The sequence below is a fragment of the Coffea eugenioides genome, chromosome 4 (assembly GCF_003713205.1).
Source record: "Coffea eugenioides isolate CCC68of chromosome 4, Ceug_1.0, whole genome shotgun sequence".
NCBI lineage: Eukaryota > Viridiplantae > Streptophyta > Magnoliopsida > Gentianales > Rubiaceae > Coffea > Coffea eugenioides.
Window position 1 is genome coordinate 40,011,597 of NC_040038.1, and position 17,663 is coordinate 40,029,259.

Genomic DNA, 17,663 nt, shown 5'->3' on the forward strand with positions numbered 1-17,663 from the left:
ATCTTGAGAGGGACATCATCCTTTTTTTTTCTTGGGTGTAAAGGTTGGCTATACTTCACTTGAGACCTTCTTAGGCCAAAAACCTCATACAAATTTGGTGAAGATGGAGCAGCTGCTGTGCCAATACCATCAACAACCTCATTTGGTGTAGTTGCATCCTCCTTCCCCTGATCCTTCATTTTCTGCAAAAGCAACAAAAACATTATGTGGGAAGGTGACCAAATGCGGAAATAATCAAAATAGCAAAATCGTTTACTTTTTTTTTTCCTGTTGCAGCCTCCTTTCTTTTCTGCAAAATCAATGAAACAAACAGTAATAAGTTGAAGAATGATTGTAGTAACAGCAATATCAGAAAAATGCAAAACTAATATCTACCTTAGCTACCGTGTCAACTAAGTTGTTTTCACAAATTTGGGGAGTACATGTGAGTGGTACTTCAGCTTCATTACATTCTTTGGAGTCATCTTCAACATTTGCAGAAGTATTCTCTAGAATTTGGGAGGCTGTTGGACCTGCTTCAGTAGAAGCAGTATTCTGCTCATCCTTCCTAAGCTGGCAAGACCTGATATTGTGGCCTTTTTGCATGCAATATCTGCACTTGATGATTTGCCCAACTCTACTCATTTTCTTCTTGGTATACTGCTTTTCCTTTGCTTGCTCCTCTTCATCTGCATTTCTTCTTCTTTGTTTCTTTGGCCTTCCAACTGGTTTCTTGTACAGGGGGGTTTTGGATCACTTACACCAATGTTCTCCCAATTTCTTTCCCCACTCATTGGAGACACACAGCCATCATAACACTTCAAGTATTTCTCCACTATATACCAGCTGGAAACAAATTGCATTGGATCCTTTTTTGCACTCCAAAGTGCAGGTATAGCATGGGGGCAGGAAATTCCTGTCAATTTCCATCTCCTGCATGAACAAGATTGCTCCTTGATGTTGACAGCATAATGATCACCATATGGGCAGGAAACCTCATACAGATCATCACTTGACTTGAAAGGAAAGCATTGGGTGGCCTTCTGCATTCTTTTTTGTATTCTATCAACGATCCTAGGACAGTACGCATTGTCTTTCCATCTTGATCTAGCCAAGTCTCTATTTTGCTGCATCCTTTGCACCAGATATAGCCTCAACTATTCCATCATTTCAATGATTGGTTTCTCCCTAGCATCGACTATTTTGCTGTTAAAGCACTTACACAGATTATTCAATAAAATATCACATTTTGGATAAGTGCTAAAAAAGGCTCTACTCCATTGAGCTGGGGGTTTATCATCAAACCACCTAGCTACATCAATGTCAATTGCTGCCATTTCCTCCATTTTGCTGGAAAATTCAGCTGGTGTAGTTGCCTTTGCAGCAGTCCATAACGCTTTTCTGAGAGCTTCTCCTTTGAATCCAGCATTTGAAAAGTTTGCATGCATGTGTTTTACACAAAACCTACGAGCTGCATTTGGGAAAACAAGGTCACAGGCCTGAATTAGGCCTTTTTGCTTGTCACTCATGATTGTCAGCTCATAATCCCTCTCTATCTTTAAATCTTCCTTCAGCAATTTAAAGAACCATGCCCAAGATTCTTTGTTTTCTCCCTCTGCTATGGCATATGCAACTGGATAGATGCTGTTGTTAGCATCGAATCCAACAGCTATCAATAGAACTCCCCCAACTGACCCTTTCAAAAATGTACCATCAACTCCAATCAAAGACCTACAACCATCTAAAAATCCTTGTTTCACTCCATTGAAACACACATACAGCCTTTGGAACCTCTGTTGTTGTGTTGCTATACTTGTAGATTCATCCACAGTCTTCAAAATAATGGAGCTACCAGGGTTGGATTTCTGAATTTCATTCATGTATGCTCCCAACTTGCCATATTGATCACTTTCACTGCCATGAATAATCTTGAAAGCCCTATTTCTAGCTCTATATGTTTGTTTTTTTGGAGAAAGAGCACTTATTTTTCCTCATTACTGTCTTCCTAAAGTGCTCCATATTCACCTTTGGATTAGTCCTAAACTCCTTAGCATATTTTCTACCAACCCATCCAGAATTTACTAGTGGATTGTCATAGGTAAAACCACATGTATGAGTGTCCTCAATTGTCTTGATTTGCACACTACCCTCATCTGCCAATTTTCTTGCATAAATCTCCCAATGGCAGCCTTCACTTCTACACTTAGCCCTCACTCTTAATCTATCCTGTTTCACAAATTTACATGGCCTACCTTGTCTAATACTATAATTAGTCACAGCCAACTTGCATTCTTTTATACTACTGAATAACATTTGTAATTTCAACTGTGGATTATCCATGTCTTTTGGGTTGAACACAACATGTTCACTCCTATTTATTTCTTCATCTGATTCATGGACAGTCTCAAAATCAGATTCAGAATCAGGGGCAACATCTATATCTTCAGGCATCACCAAACTGTCATCTTTTTCAATTTCGGTTGTCTTATTTTGCACATCAGTCTTATGGTGATCTACACCTAACCATTCTGCAGTGTCATCTACATTTTCATGGAACTCATTATCATCATCATCAGTCATATCAGTCATACTATAATCCGAATCCACTGCAGAGAAGAAAGATTCACTCCTTGAATCACATTCATTGTTTTTTTCCCCATCAGCTCCATTGCTATTTCCTTCCCCTCTATGGTCATCATTAGCTGTATTATTCACTCCACAGCCATCAGTTCTTTCATCATCACTAATTTTATATGGATCATAGTCTAGTTGTTGAACTAAGATTTCATGGAATGAGACCTTAAGATATAGGATAATTTCCCTAATTAAACCAGCATTCGTCTTAATATATCCATTTAATTGTCTACTACTGTCTATCCTTATAAAGTTGCTGATTTCCCAATCCCAAACATAGTACACTTTATGTCCGTACACTCCACTAGCTTCAGTGAGTCTATCTATTTCAAAAATACTTAAACCTATGCTTTCTAAATAGTCAATGACACAAACATCTCCACCCTCATAATGTGGATGAGGGGTGTACGAGATCAGCCCGCCGTGGTGACACTTTAGTGTTATAAGTGTAGAACTTTGTTCTGATAAAAAAAAAATTCACATACAAATCAATTAATCAGGCAAAGCAACTCATAGCAGCAAAAATGTAACCAACAATGCGAACAGCTTGGACCCATCTTAAATATCATAATTGAAAATAGGGACCACATGCAATTATTCTACCATATATGCTCCGACAAAGCCAAATAAAAATATTTAATCTTTTCACAAAAAAAAAACTCAGATTCTCACTCATACACCCATAACACAAACATCAGGGACCACATTGACATATTATAGCCACAAAAGTTGCTAAATTTACATAATTTATTCTGGTGACCAATTAATGTGAAAACCCTAGAAATTTACCGTAGGTTGGCGGCGGCTAATTGTTCAATTCTTTCTTCCGAATCGACATCACTCCTCCTATGCTGGCTTTAATCGCGATTCGTTAAACTCCAATGTACTAATTTCTGGATTCGAATGTGTAGTTGAAAGGGGGTAGAATGGAGGAGCGAGGAACGGGAAGATGAAATTGGGGAGAGGCTGTAAATTTTGTTTGATTTTGACTGTTTGACTGAGTATTGTGTATCACTTAACGGCCACGCGCAACGCATGTGACCCTCTCCGTCCAATTTCGACAAATTAACGTTTTCTGACCAAATGTGTCCAAAAAAAATTAATTCAGAGATCAAATGTGTACCACCTGAAAGTTGAGGGACGAAATGTGTCTCTGACTTAAAGTTTGGGGACGAAAAATGGATTTTTCCCCACAAACTTGTACAAGAAAACTTAGTATCACAAAGAGTACTCGGATAAGACTCTAAACATTTGCATGAACAGTTGTAATATTCTGCCCAGTAAAATTTGTGTGTATAAGATTCTCATCTTTATTCAACCATTTTTCTTCTATATATTGATTACAGTTTCCTTAGGTTGGAATTATTGATAACAAGTTAGTTCATGGAAGGGTGAGTTTTGATTCTAACGGTGCTGTCCTTCCAATGTAGTCTTCGTATTGTGTACCCCTCTAGGAATGTGATGAATTTCTGTGATTTTAAGATAGTGCCAATGTTGTTTTTGGCTTGAGGTTAAGAGAGACAGGATGCAGGTCATTCTGTCTATCGTTCAAGTAAATCACTCTAAGAAACATTGAGCTTATTTGAGTATATACTTTTTTCGTGATCTAGAAAACTGGTTTATTTTATTTGGTATTGACCCTTGAAAATTATTGTCACTTAGATCCAAATAAGTAACACTATTCACGTTACAAAGTGATTTCAGTGTTATAACATCAAAGTGATTTTTCTGTAGATTGAGATGAACTAGAGAGGATATTTGTTTGTATAGGTTTTGAATTAAATCACAAAGATTATTATAGATAAGACGAAAATCATAAAGGCCAATAAGATTATATAGTCAAGAAGGGACCAAATAGTTGCTGAAATTATTGAAATTGAGGTTAATCGAAGAAAGCACTGTGAAATTGACTCATGAAAAGAGTGATGAAAAGTTCGCAATTAAACGAGTTAAAACGTTGTTAGTGAAGGAAACATGTTAATTACCTGTAACCCATTTTGAGGGTTTCTGAAGTCCATTCAAGACATGAGTAGACCTTTTAGAGAAGAGCCCAACAACCCATCCGAGATCCTTAGTTGTCAACCAATTCCACTTGAGATCTAAATGCCATAAATATGAGAAATTTCCTAAATGGCGAGGAATTTCACTACCAAATCCTGCACAAAGAGATTGAGATATCTCAAGTTTTTCAACAATCCAAGGAATGTGGGAACTTGGATTCTTGAAAAGTTATTCAATATCAGGTCCAAGTATCGCAAGAATTATGAAAAAAGATGTCAAATTGCAGTCTAATCCGTATAATCTAGACGCCAAGTTGAGTGGCTAACGGTTTCCAATGGGAAGTGAATCTAACTCTTCTAGTTATAGAAGAAAGACGCGACAGTTGGTATAGGTTTTTGACATAATTTAGAGCTCAGTTGGATCAACGCATTATCTGCTTTAAATAGAATCAAACTTCAAGTTCTTGTTGCAGGTAAACAGTAGTATGTACACTTGGAGAATCAATGGTGAGAGGAAAACCAGTAGACTGTGATACACAGAGCAAGGGAACAGAACCTTTGTTTAGAAGCAGATAGATTTAAAAGAAAGTAGAAAAGGACCCAAAAATAAATAAAAACTTACACGTTCAAATGCTTATTGAGATGGACACTAATTGGATGCACAATTAATTACAAGTACCAAAAAAAAAAAAAAATTCCTCTATACTGTCAGACATAGCATGCTGCAATATTATGAGTTACACACATTCTGTCATCTTGTTACAGCTCCCTTTGTTATTAACTGTTTGTCCCTTAACTGTCATTGATGTTCACTTTTAGAGCCAGAGAAATCAAATTATGAACAGTATATCTGCAACATAAAAACTGCATTTTGCTGCTTTATGTGACATTCCTGTGTATCATCTGCAAATGAAAGTATACGTAGTTTAGATCAGGCTTGCGTATACAAAATAAAATAAAGAAGAAAGAACAAAAATTTCAAGCCGAAAGCATTTCAAAAAGTAGATGATGAAAATTGAAGACTACCCTAAAGCTCCTGCTGCTCATCAACTCCTCAATGCAGAAATCTTGTATCTTTACACACAAGTTTAACGGCTACCTGATAAGGAATGCAACTTTAAGCTCCAACTCTCTAAATTTTTTCATTATTCATTCTAACCTCTATTCTAGACTTCTGACCATAGACTTGTGATAAATCAGTATATTTGAGAGACAACTGATTTCACATTGTTTCTGCAATGCCTTCTGAGCAATTCAATTCTGCTTCCTGACAGTGTTTGGCTTGTACAATCATATTTACTAGTTGAACTTCATAATTGATCCAAGTGATGTTTCACTTCACAACCTTATGGTCTAGCGACCTCAAAGCTAAACTAATGCGAAGCATAGCAATACTGGATGGCCAGGTTTTTTTTCTTTAAAAGAAAAGTAGTCAAAGAACAAAGAACAGTATCGAGCTCATCACGAGCTGCAAACCAGGGACTTACATGGGAATGAAAATCTTGAGATCCACAAGTTATACTAAAAGTCACATCCCAAAGGTGGATTTTCAAACAGCAACAGCAACTGGCCTTTTGCTGGTTTTAATTCCTTTAATAGCTGTAACACAAACATTTCATGAGAAGAGATGCATAAATTGATTAAGATATTCAATTGTTATGACTAGATCCTAGTAACCCTTCTTTATATTCCTACCTTCAGCATAATCTGGAGCACCAAAGACAGCGGAACCAGCAACTAAAGCATTTGCACCAGCCTCAATCACCTGGAAACCCACATCACAATTGAAAGAGTTAGGTATCTAAGCAAAACAGCACATAGAATGCTAATCTGTGCATAGTAAGTAGCTCCTTAATATTTAGCAAATCAGTTTACTGCACAGTAAAGCACTTGATACAAAGTTGATATATGATATCAAAATTGAAAATAATGAACACGTCAATTGTGATTAAGTAGTCTGTGTGTAAGAAAAAAAAAACGTATTTGACCCATAGTTGGTTGTCCACCCCATTTAAGAATTAAGAGCCTCTGAACAATAATGCTAATAGATAATCAAGTTGTGCTTATCTCACTCTATTCCGTTGACTGATAAAATAAAGCTTAGGTGCCATTAACAATGGCTACGCTATCAACACTAGGCATGCACACAACAAAAATAAAAATAAAAATAAAAAAACAGTAGGCATGCGCGCACGCACATAAACACAGAAAAGGAGAAAGAGGGAGACAGAGTGACAGCGAGAGTTGTAAGATTTATATCCCTCACCTTATAAGCATTTTTAGGACCAACTCCACCATCTACCTCAATCCATGGATTCACACCCTGCAAATCAAACATTAAAATGCATTTCTTTCAATTGATTGTGCCAAGTTTATAGATGAGGAAGCAATACCTTCTCAACGCACATTCTTCGCAAGTCTGAAATTTTCTTCACTTGGCTCTCAATAAAGCTCTGACCACCAAACCCAGGATTCACCGACATGATCAATACTAGATCAACCACTGAAAGAAGAAAAGAGTATGTACCCTTAATTTCATATTCCACTACTAAAACACATTGTGGATGTCTATTGATTCCTCTGCCAAATTCACATGTTAATTCCCAAATTTTACTTCTGATGATACATTGTGGCTGACGAATCTAAAGCTAGCATCCTGTAAGAATGTCAGCCTTTTGCTTCAATTGTAATGTTGAATTTTGAGCTGAATTTAAATGACAAAAGGGCTTCATCGTAGACTCCAGAATTCCAGTTAAACTCTTTGATATTAGAAGGCTAAGTGACCTTGCAAGGTTCTCTAATCAATCCAATTAGAAACTTTGAAAGAGCGGTATCCATGGGTTTTTTTCTCCTCTTTTAATCCAGAATTCCTACACTTTCAAATTAGTATCTTGATGCTACTAGGTGCGCTCCATCAGTTATACACTCCTTTAAGAATAAAGTTGGATCACATCATTCCTCTTCTAGCATTTAAGGGATTATCCAGAATTAAGCAACCACATCTTCTTTTCCATCTATGATAAGCACCGATATGAACCAATCTTACCATCAAGTACATATTCTATTGTGGTCAATGGGGTTGCAGGGTTCAGGACAACTCCAGCTTTAGCTCCCAGACCTTTGATCTGAATAAAAAAGTTATTTAGGTTCAAAGAAATGACTTGCTCTAAACAAATAATCCAACAGAAGCCATAATATCAAACTCAAGTAATAAATTGAAGTGTGATTTTTATGATATTTTAAAGCAAATAAATAGGTGAACATATAAAAAAAGCTTTTAACAACAGTAGAGTTAATTTGTATATGTCATCATGATTTCAGGAATTTGAATTTCAAATAAGTCTTTTACCACGCCTTTACTAAAATTCAAAAATCATTGCAGTCAAATAGATGAGGTTGTGTAAAAAGAGAGATGATAAATTCATTAGGAAGGAAAACTGCATTGCTACTTAATAGTCAGCTTACAAGTAATGGATTTTATATGATTATGAAGAACCTATGAATTCAAGACTTGATTTTTTTTCTCAGAGAATAGTACGTATTATGACATAAATTGATGGAGTCAGATCATTATGAAGGTAATATTGCAGGCAATGCCCAAGTAGGACCAGCTTTAACAACCGTATCGTAATTCTTAGGTTAGGTTCCATACGAGTTCCCATATCTAGTACAATAACCAGTTGTTGCATACATATAACTGAGGTGGCAGATATGCCCAATTTGAAGAGGAGTGGACTCATTTACATAAACAATGACATGACTCTAGCATATATCAGTCTATCTCAACCAAGATCACTACTCTTGCAACCTTAAGTGTTTTAGGATCATCGGTTTGATGAACTTTTGCCTTAATTGCTTTCTGTTTCCAAGGTGGAATGCTGAGAAATCTGGATGACACATTCGTTGAGAATAGTAAGCTAAAATTCAATCAAGTATGAAATTACAGTTTCAAGAGAAATGAACTTACTTGAGTCAGTGTACGATGCAAATGGATGGTGGAAGACTGCTCACAGTGGACGCTAACTATATCAGCTCCAGCCTTTATAAAATCAGGCACCCGCTGCTCAGGTTCAACAATCATCTGCACACTTTAATTGCAGGTTAGCAAATCATGGCTTGTAAGTTCTAAAGGTCATCTATGGACATTTGAATGACAAAAATACCAGATGCACATCCAATGGAAGGTCTGTGATAGGGCGCAATGCATCAACCACTAGAGGTCCAATAGTTATATTTGGAACAAAACGACCATCCATGACATCGACATGAATCCAATCACAACCTGCCAACTCAACTGCTTTTACCTAAATGCATTAAAACTGGAAGAGTTAAAATCTAAACAAACTTAAGGGGACAATAATGACATGATATTTCTACAGCAATGGATTTCATGCAGCTGGCTATTCATCTCATCCAACGATCTAGACTATTGGAAAAATATCATAACACGAAAACTGTACCTGTTCTCCTAGCTTTGAAAAATTGGCAGAAAGGATAGATGGTGAAACAATAATATCAGTTTTTGAGAACTTGTCCACCCTGGAAGTTGCTTTCACAACAGTTCGAGATCTTCTCCTGGATGCATGCAGGAAACAACAAGCATCATAGTTAAGGTAACTATAGGTCCTCAACTAACTTTATGTTCATTTGATGAAGAATTACATGTAAAAGAAGTTCTCGAAGATATTGCAGTTCCATATATATGCTATGCAATCCCATAATTCATCAGAAAATTAACAGGAAAAAATAGTGAGAAAACAGAAAGATATAGTTCTATTATGTTATCAGCCACCAAGGAAAAAACACATAAGATTGCATTTATAGTTCAATTCCAAAATCAGCAGAAGCAAACGGTTCCGTTAAAGATTTTATAAACAGGATATAACACATAGCGCAAAGGAACAGACTCATAACATACTTTGACCTTGAACAATTGACCACTACAGCGATAGTTAAATATAAGCAAGTTTGGATGAAGGAGAAGAGAAGTTAGAGCTTCCAACCAAAAGGCATCCTTTGTATTTATTCAAGGGGGAGCGCTTACATAGAATGTCTAATACAAGCACCACCTATCAGTAAGATTTTGTAGGCTCACAGGTTTAGAAAGGCTCTTATTATGATAGATAGAGTGTATTTAGGAGAAACCATCTGATTGAGAGGGAGTGAATAGGAATAATGCCTCAAGAGGCAGATTTTCCAAAGACAAAGACAGGCAAAGATGTATTTTGCATAAGAGGGAATGTTACTGGTGTACTAAAGTAGTATAGGAAAGCAAAACACACAGTTAACTGGATGCAAGAAACAAATTCTCCAAATTGAGAAACTGTAATATGGAAAAGTAATTTGCAATTCCGGAATATTTCCATTTAGGTGCAACAGATAAAGACCCAGTATGGAGTCTGAAACCAAAATTTCTACTGAACTTTCTCTTTCTTGGTTCATAAGCCGAAAATGAATTACCTTTTCAAAATTGAAAAGGCCAGAGAATAGACAAAAGAATAGGGACACAGCATTGAAGCAGCTTGATTATTATAAGTATAAAACGTAAATCAGCAAGCTAAGTCATAGCTTGAATACTTGATACCAGATAGATATATCAGTATGGGTGGGATAATTAGGCAATCCACCAAAAGTCATACCTCTCAGCATCAATCACTTAGTTATATAGCTCTTAAGGAAAATCTATTCACCAATCTTACTAATAACATGTGAACCCTGATGCACTCTAAGATTCCCAAGCACTGACAATCATCATCCAGAAAACTCTTGTCAAACCGACTGACCAGTCATTAAGCTGAATGTTTCCAACAAAGCATATTTACAAACATGAATCGAGCAAAATCCATCTCTCTGTAACACACTAAGTTTTACTCTCACCTTCTTTGAATCAAAAAATTACTTCATTATGTAGGATTAAACTCCTATACCAACTAATTCCAGAGTACACTTGACAATAGCCAAACCTAGACTTTGTATGCAGAGAATTTGAACTTAGCAATCCATAAACCTCACACTACCATAGCCAAAAGCCACCATAAATGCACAGAATTTACCAGCTATTATGCATATAAACCAAATATAACCATAGCAAACATAAAAAAAAAAGCAAAAACCTATTCGAAAGCCCACTTAACTAGTTAACAGAATTCTTGAACCATTCAACATTTTCCTTGACCCTTGACCTTTAAACTTCAACAGAATCAAAACCCAATAAAATTGGAGACAAATAAGCACAGAAAAAAAAACAAGTATACAGATCAACTGATGCAGAATCATACCAATAATGACAGAAGCAAAGAAATTTACCTAGTGAAAGTGGGTAAATTGGGATTGGAGAGAGAAGGCTTCTGAAGCCTAAGACCAACAGCAAGACCAGTAATTTGGGATTGAGCTAGAGTTGATGAACCCAAAGAAGATACTGCTGTTGCCATTTTTCTTTTTTTCAAACTTGGTTTCTTGCTTTTCCCTTTTTCTGGGTTGGATTTTAAAGTCGAAGTCCTTTTTAGTATTTTTCTTGCTCTTCTCTGGCGCTCAAAAATTTTCTGTGACTCAAAATCAAAGTGGCAAAATCGGTTTTTCCTGTAAGGAAAATATGGGGTTGACACGTGTCAGATTTGTTTTCTTTCCTCTTATCTGGAATGGTTGGTCAATTCTGTTGCTTGGGGTGGTTGCAATTTGCCAATAGTCCAAAAACTCCATCCTTTGCTGGTTGGGAATTTTAAAATTGATTGCGCAAGCAATGGGTCAAATCGAAACCAACCCAACAATAAAGGCTGCTGCTTGGGGGAGTTGCTACTTGAATGAAGATTTCTTAAACAAAAGATCCAAGACTTGACTAGATAGGTACGAGAATTAACATTTTGGGATAAAAAAAATGAAAAAAAGGCTCGAACCAATTAAAAAATTTGGATCAAATCAAGCAATTGAAGTTTAAACTTAAATAGAAAGTCAAGTTTGAATTTGAGTTCAAGTGTGTAACTTTAAATTGGACTTAATAGTTTGATAGCTCAATTCTATTTAGTTGATCTATTATTGCAGTTGAATGGTTAAAATTAATTATAAACTGTGTGTCAATTATACTAAAAACTTTCGGGTACTGTTTGCTTTGAGGGAATGGAAGAGAAAGGAAAGGGAAGGAAATAGAGAAATAAGCTATTTTTGATATTTGGATCTGTTTTTGAGAAGGAGGAGAAAAGGATTGGAAGGGGAAGGGAGGGATAATATTAAGTTATTTTTTATCAACCTGCTTTCCGTCCAAAAGTCGGTGAAAATGAATAGAAAAGATATCAAAATTAATAAAAATTTCAAAATTTCCTAAAATACCTATCATGTGTTTATAAATTAGACTTTTAAATTATGAATAAAACGTATCTAATGGATGATAGTTCCCTTTCCTTTTCTTTCATAATCCAAATAAGATGGATGAATCAAATTTTCTCTACTCTCCCCTTTTTTCTTTTTCACTATAGTCCTCTCCTCTTTTTTCCTTCCTTTTCCTTCATTCCAAATGATGCCTTGGACTCAACAATTTAAATGCACACCATATTAGAGTTGTCAACAAATCAGGTCTAGACTTAGACTTGACTCAAATCTCGATCCATTTTTCCCCGAATTCAAGATAAGCAGTAGTTTCATGGATTCAACCAAACTATTTCATTACATAGCAAATTCGGGTTTGCAATTACCAATTTCGATTGGGATCTAACCTGTTGACGTCCCTTCTGTCATGGAGTGTCTACCACATTGTTTGATATGGACGACTTAACAGCACCATGTAGATCCAGAAAAAAAAGTAACACTAAGTTACAAACTAAAACTAATCTTAATTAAAACATTAGTACAAAAATTGCCTTCCAAAAATGCAATAGTTTGGTCTCCCAATTTCGCCTTATTACTAGACATCAAAATTTTCATATGAAATATGATTTTTGGGATTTTTTGGCTTAATAATTCTTTTTTCGCTTCACAATCTATCCTACTTTTTTCTGTAGAATTTTCAGTCAAAATCTCATTTATGTCTCCCATGGAAAAGAGATCAAATTTGGTTTTTTTTTCCCCATGGGAGGGAGCTTTCTCTCTAGTTCTTTAGTTTCTCTTGTTTGAATAAATTCTCTCCCAGAATTTTCTAGTGAGATATTCTTCTCTTGTAATATTTTCTAAAGAGAGTTTCTTCTCTTCTAAACTATTTTAGTAAGAGTTTTATTCTGTTTTGGACTTTTCCTTGTGAGAATTTTTTTTTGTTTTTGTCCTTTTTTTTTGTGAAATTTGAGGTTCTGTAAATCTAGAATTTAGTTTTTCGCATCTACAATCTCTCACTTATTGTCAAATCTAAATTTCTCTTTGAGGTTGAACTAGTTTTAATCAGATTTAATTGTCATAGACATGCATAGGTGTATTGGATTACAATAATTCATTCGGATGGAGGATTTGTAGAAGCATCAATGTTTTTTTTTTTGTATTAATTTCTTAGATTTGTCGTATCTATTAATTTCAAATCTATATATATCCATGTCATGCTTGTTTGCACTATTTTCTACCATATTCACATTTATTGAATGAAATGAACTTTTCTATAAAAAATATTCTTTTTTTTTGCTTCGGATCAATTTAGGATCCTGAACGAAGTAAACATTGGGTAACCCAACTAGGTGGAACCTCACTAGGGCCCATTTCCTTTTCTTTGCATTCATCTCCTTTTAAGGACAAGCAGCCCATTCGTTTAGACATCAAGATTTAAGGAGAAAAGGACACACAGCCCAATCTTCAGGAAAAATAGTCCGTTTGGATATGAATATTTAGGAATTTTTCCCATTATTAGTGAACCTTTTTCAATTATTTTTTTAATCTCCCATACATGACACCACACAATTGCAACAGTAGATAGCACAAAATTGAAGCGTTTGGGTGAGTAATGGGATAATACATTGCTGTTTAAGTCAAATTCAAACCTTAAAAAGCCAATATCAACTAGTATTTAGCTTATGTGTTAGCATGGAATAGTCTTTATTGTGATTAGTATGAATTGATGCAATGCATAAATAATCCATCAACGATATTTTTATATGTTATCTATATATATATATTAAAAAAATATTTTATTCTAAACATTTACTTCATTGTTTGTTTTGAGGGTATAAGAAGGAAAGGAAAGAAAAGGAAATAGAAGGATAGGATTTTTGATGTTTGGATTAGTTGCTAAGGAGGGAAAGGGAAAGATAGGGATGGGAATAGAGGAACAAGATTTAGTTATTTTTTGTCAACCTACTTTCCATCCAAAAGTTAGCGAAAATGGAGAGATAGGAAATCAAGATTAATGAAAATTTTAAAATTTCGTAAAAAAAACTTATGTGTCTATATATTGAGTAAATTTTATATACACTGTCAATGTATATATTGTTACGGTTGGATGGATGATATATAAATAAATTTTAAATTTTAAATTCAAAATTTACACATGTGTCATATATCCAATGGTGATAGTATACACACTAACAGTGTATATAAGATTAATCCCTATAAATTAGAGCATTAGATTATGGATAAAATAACTAACACATGATAGTTTCTTTTCTTTTCTTTTCCTTTTGTATTCAGTCTAAATAAAATGAATGGAATTCGTTTTCCTCTACTTTCATTTCATTTCCTTCCCTTTTCTTCAATCCGAACGGTGCCTAACTATCATATTGATCTTTAAAAGCTGTTATATGTAATTTTAATATAAAGCAATAATACTTATTGAATGTTATAATGCATAAAAAATGAACAATGTGTATTCTTTGAGATTAATTAAAATTTACAATAGTAATATACCTACTCTTATTTATTTTTAGATAAAGATAAAAAAGTGGAGCAATTTATTTTCTCATGAACGATTTCTTAGTTTATAACAAAGATAACAAATTTACCAATGAAACAATTAAATTTACAATAAGAAAAATTTACCATATGTGGATAAAAAATTTAAATTTATTAAAATAGATAGAAGTTGTTAAAAGAGAGAAATTATAAGAAAATTTGATTAGAGGAGAGTTTAGAGATTAAAGAGGTAAAACCCAAATATCCATTGACCCATTAATTGTCTATAATTAGCCATGCCACTTAGGAAAGAGAAAATGGCTGATTGGAACAAGTGCTTTCACACATATACGCATACTTATGTGCATATAAGTATATGTATATAAATTTTATTGAGCTTGATATTTATTAGGTTTGAGATATTTTTTATGGATATTTACAATTAACCAACAATAATGAGGTTTTTTACTGACAAAATAGCTGTTGAAAATTTTTTTTTGACAAAACAACTAGAATTTAATTCTTTATTTGTTCATAGATAGTTTAATAGTATAGTGAATTATTAGGGTATAGCATGATGAAAGAGAAAATTTTTTCTATGTTGAGGCATATAATATGCAATTGCAAAAATATACAACAACTAAACACAATTTTCTAGACAAGTTTATAGTTTCTTCAAGTTGATAAATTAAGCCACTGCCTACTTTCCATGATCTGGAATTATTTTCCTTTACTTTTATTTAAAATAACACATATTGATAGAAATTGACAAAAAAATGACATGATTTTGACGTTTAGATTCTTTTTACTAAATAATATTACTATTTCTATTTAAAATACAAAGATGTGCATGGGCCGGAATGATAGTACTTACATCTAATAGCTAAGAACTCATCAAAATTACAACTTATCCACAAATGACGGAATAAACTCTTATCATTTAGTTGGATATTGAAATGGTAGATAGGGTTTAGCCTCAAGTTTTGCCAAAAAAAATTCTTAATAAAAAAAGATGTAACAAGCTGTCATCTATATATATATATATATATGAAAGTACCTATTTTAATTAGAGCTGTTTCTCATTCCTACGTGACAAGTCTAATTGAAGAGAATTAACAGGTAATGGATTACTTAGGTTTTACCCATATTGAATCCTATTTAGATTATATTACAGGTTTACAAATTATCTCTAATTTTAAAGTAACTTTAAAAAATAACTAATCTTATCTTAATGATATTGCTTTAACAAACAACTAATCTTATCTTAATGATTTTGTTTTCTATCAAATTATTACATATAGAACTATAGTAAAATCTTTTTCGAATCGTAATTATTGAAATCTTATGTATCCCAAATTACTTCCTTAATCACAATTATTGAAATCTTACATATCCCAAATTACTTCCTTTCACCACCGTACCGTTGATTAGTATTCAAATTATTCATCATTTCTTCCCTTAATTTTGAATTAACTTAGTGTAAAAAAAAGAATTAATTGTTACACTAATAGATTTATTAATATTGTTGGAAATTGAATATTTATTGACGAAGAAAAATGAATTGTTGGATTTTTTCTACTTAATTAAATATGAATATATAGTTCTAGGTTTATGGTCATTATAAAAATTTAAATTATCTAAAAGAATATTTGTAAAAAAAAGGAATATCTACCAAGTTTTTGATATGGGGTACATTATTTGATATATATTATGGTATTATAATGAAAGTATGTAAACAAATTTTTGAAAAATAGTAAATAATTGAACATTTAGAATACATTAATTTTTTAAAGTTAATATAAATGAACATGTAGGATTGTTATTAATTTTTGTATTTAAATTATTTATATTTGTATAAATTCACAATAAATAAAAAAGGCAGTACTAAAGCACATGCAAAATTCTAGTTTCTTATTGATGTTGTACTTGAAGTTTTTGCATCTTTTTCCAAAAACTTGGTCAAATTTTGAGAATAGACTCAATTTAGCTTTTGTATCTTGGATTAGTATCAATTTCCTCCATTTTTAGAACCCAAAATTATGGAACTGAGGAGAAAGATTCAACATGATGTGTTTTACTTTTAACACATCATGCGTTTAGCACTATTTTTAAATATTTGAGGATCAAAGTTTATTTAGTGGGAAAATAGGATGCAGAAGATATCAAAATTAAAGAAATGATAGACTAAACTTGGAAAATTTCCCAATTACTTTTGAATACTAAAATGTTCAAAACATAAAAGCATGAAAAATTCAAACCCAAAAAAAAAAAAAGAAACAAAATAAGGGATTTGATTAAATCAGTGTATTTCCTTTTAATCGTGGAGGTAAAATTGGACTTCAAGAGTAGAATTCTTATTTCCTAAAAGCAAGAGATATTAATAAAAATTTTGGGTTTTAACCCCATTAACATATTTAGCTAGTTTTGTTTTTTCTCCTTAACTTTTGTAATCAAAACTTGATCCAAATTTGAAGTATTGATGATGAAATGATCCCTTGCTATTATTTACTTCTTTTTCTTTTTCTTATATTAGTTCAATTGTACCCTTCTTTCTTGCTATAACCAATTTCCTATACTACCATTCCTCCTTTGCTCTTGCTATTTGCACTCTTTGAACCTCCAAAATGTCAAGGGTATTCTTTTTCATCAATGTCTCCAATGAAGGTTTAATGCTGATAAATTAAAGAATATTTCATGGGGGCAAATTGTAAGTACCCTACAAATACAAGGGGCTTATTATCTAATTACATTCACATCAATTCATACTGATGTAATCCATTCTCCAATCTTTCCAATTTTATTTTTTTTGTCACTCAACAACATCTACTCTGTGCATTAAAATGATGTACCGTGTGCATGTGAAAATGAAGTACACTTCTCCTCAACTGAAAATGATGTATCTTGAGCATTGTCTATAGCCCCTCTAGCCTCCGAACACTTTTCCGCAAGACTCTGTTCCTTCTTGTCCTCATATATTCTTTTTTATTTATTATTTATATTTTTAGCAGAAAGAGGTGGAATTTAAAAAATGGAAAGCGGAAAAAGGGATTTGAATCTAAAATATCCAATTATTAGGATTTCAAACTTTGCCACGTACCTATTGCCTTATGAAAAATGTTAACCTCTAGTCTTCTTTAAGTATTGTTGGACTTGCCATTTAATTACATGATTTTCGAAATTTAACTTCTAATTATTGCTTTAGGTATACGTACTGCTCTTATTTTATTTTTCACCTACCAAACATTGAAGTTGAGT

At 33.4% G+C, this 17,663-nt stretch overlaps 2 protein-coding genes across 3 annotated transcripts; both read right to left on the minus strand.

The window, feature by feature from the left end:
* Positions 1–620: 620 nt before the first annotated feature.
* LOC113769337 lies at positions 621–1,112 on the minus strand. Its single transcript, XM_027313795.1, has one exon. The coding sequence runs from the start codon at positions 1,110–1,112 to the stop codon at positions 621–623; it is 492 nt and encodes a 163-aa protein (XP_027169596.1).
* A 4,009-nt stretch (positions 1,113–5,121) lies between these two features.
* Positions 5,122–11,104, minus strand: LOC113767670 (ribulose-phosphate 3-epimerase, chloroplastic). 2 transcript variants are annotated; one of them, XM_027311840.1, is made up of 11 exons: positions 10,920–11,104; positions 9,074–9,188; positions 8,777–8,917; positions 8,581–8,694; positions 7,660–7,738; positions 7,007–7,116; positions 6,880–6,936; positions 6,309–6,378; positions 6,101–6,212; positions 5,640–5,712; positions 5,122–5,516 (listed from the first exon to the last, which is right to left on the minus strand). In XM_027311840.1, the coding sequence occupies exons 1-9, from the start codon at positions 11,042–11,044 to the stop codon at positions 6,163–6,165; spliced, it is 861 nt and encodes a 286-aa protein (XP_027167641.1). In that variant the 5' UTR covers positions 11,045–11,104; the 3' UTR covers positions 5,122–5,516; positions 5,640–5,712; positions 6,101–6,162. The 2 variants fall into 2 exon arrangements, with proteins under 2 accessions (XP_027167641.1, XP_027167640.1); XM_027311839.1 differs by lacking the exon at positions 5,640–5,712.
* Between the last annotated feature and the right edge of the window lie 6,559 nt (positions 11,105–17,663).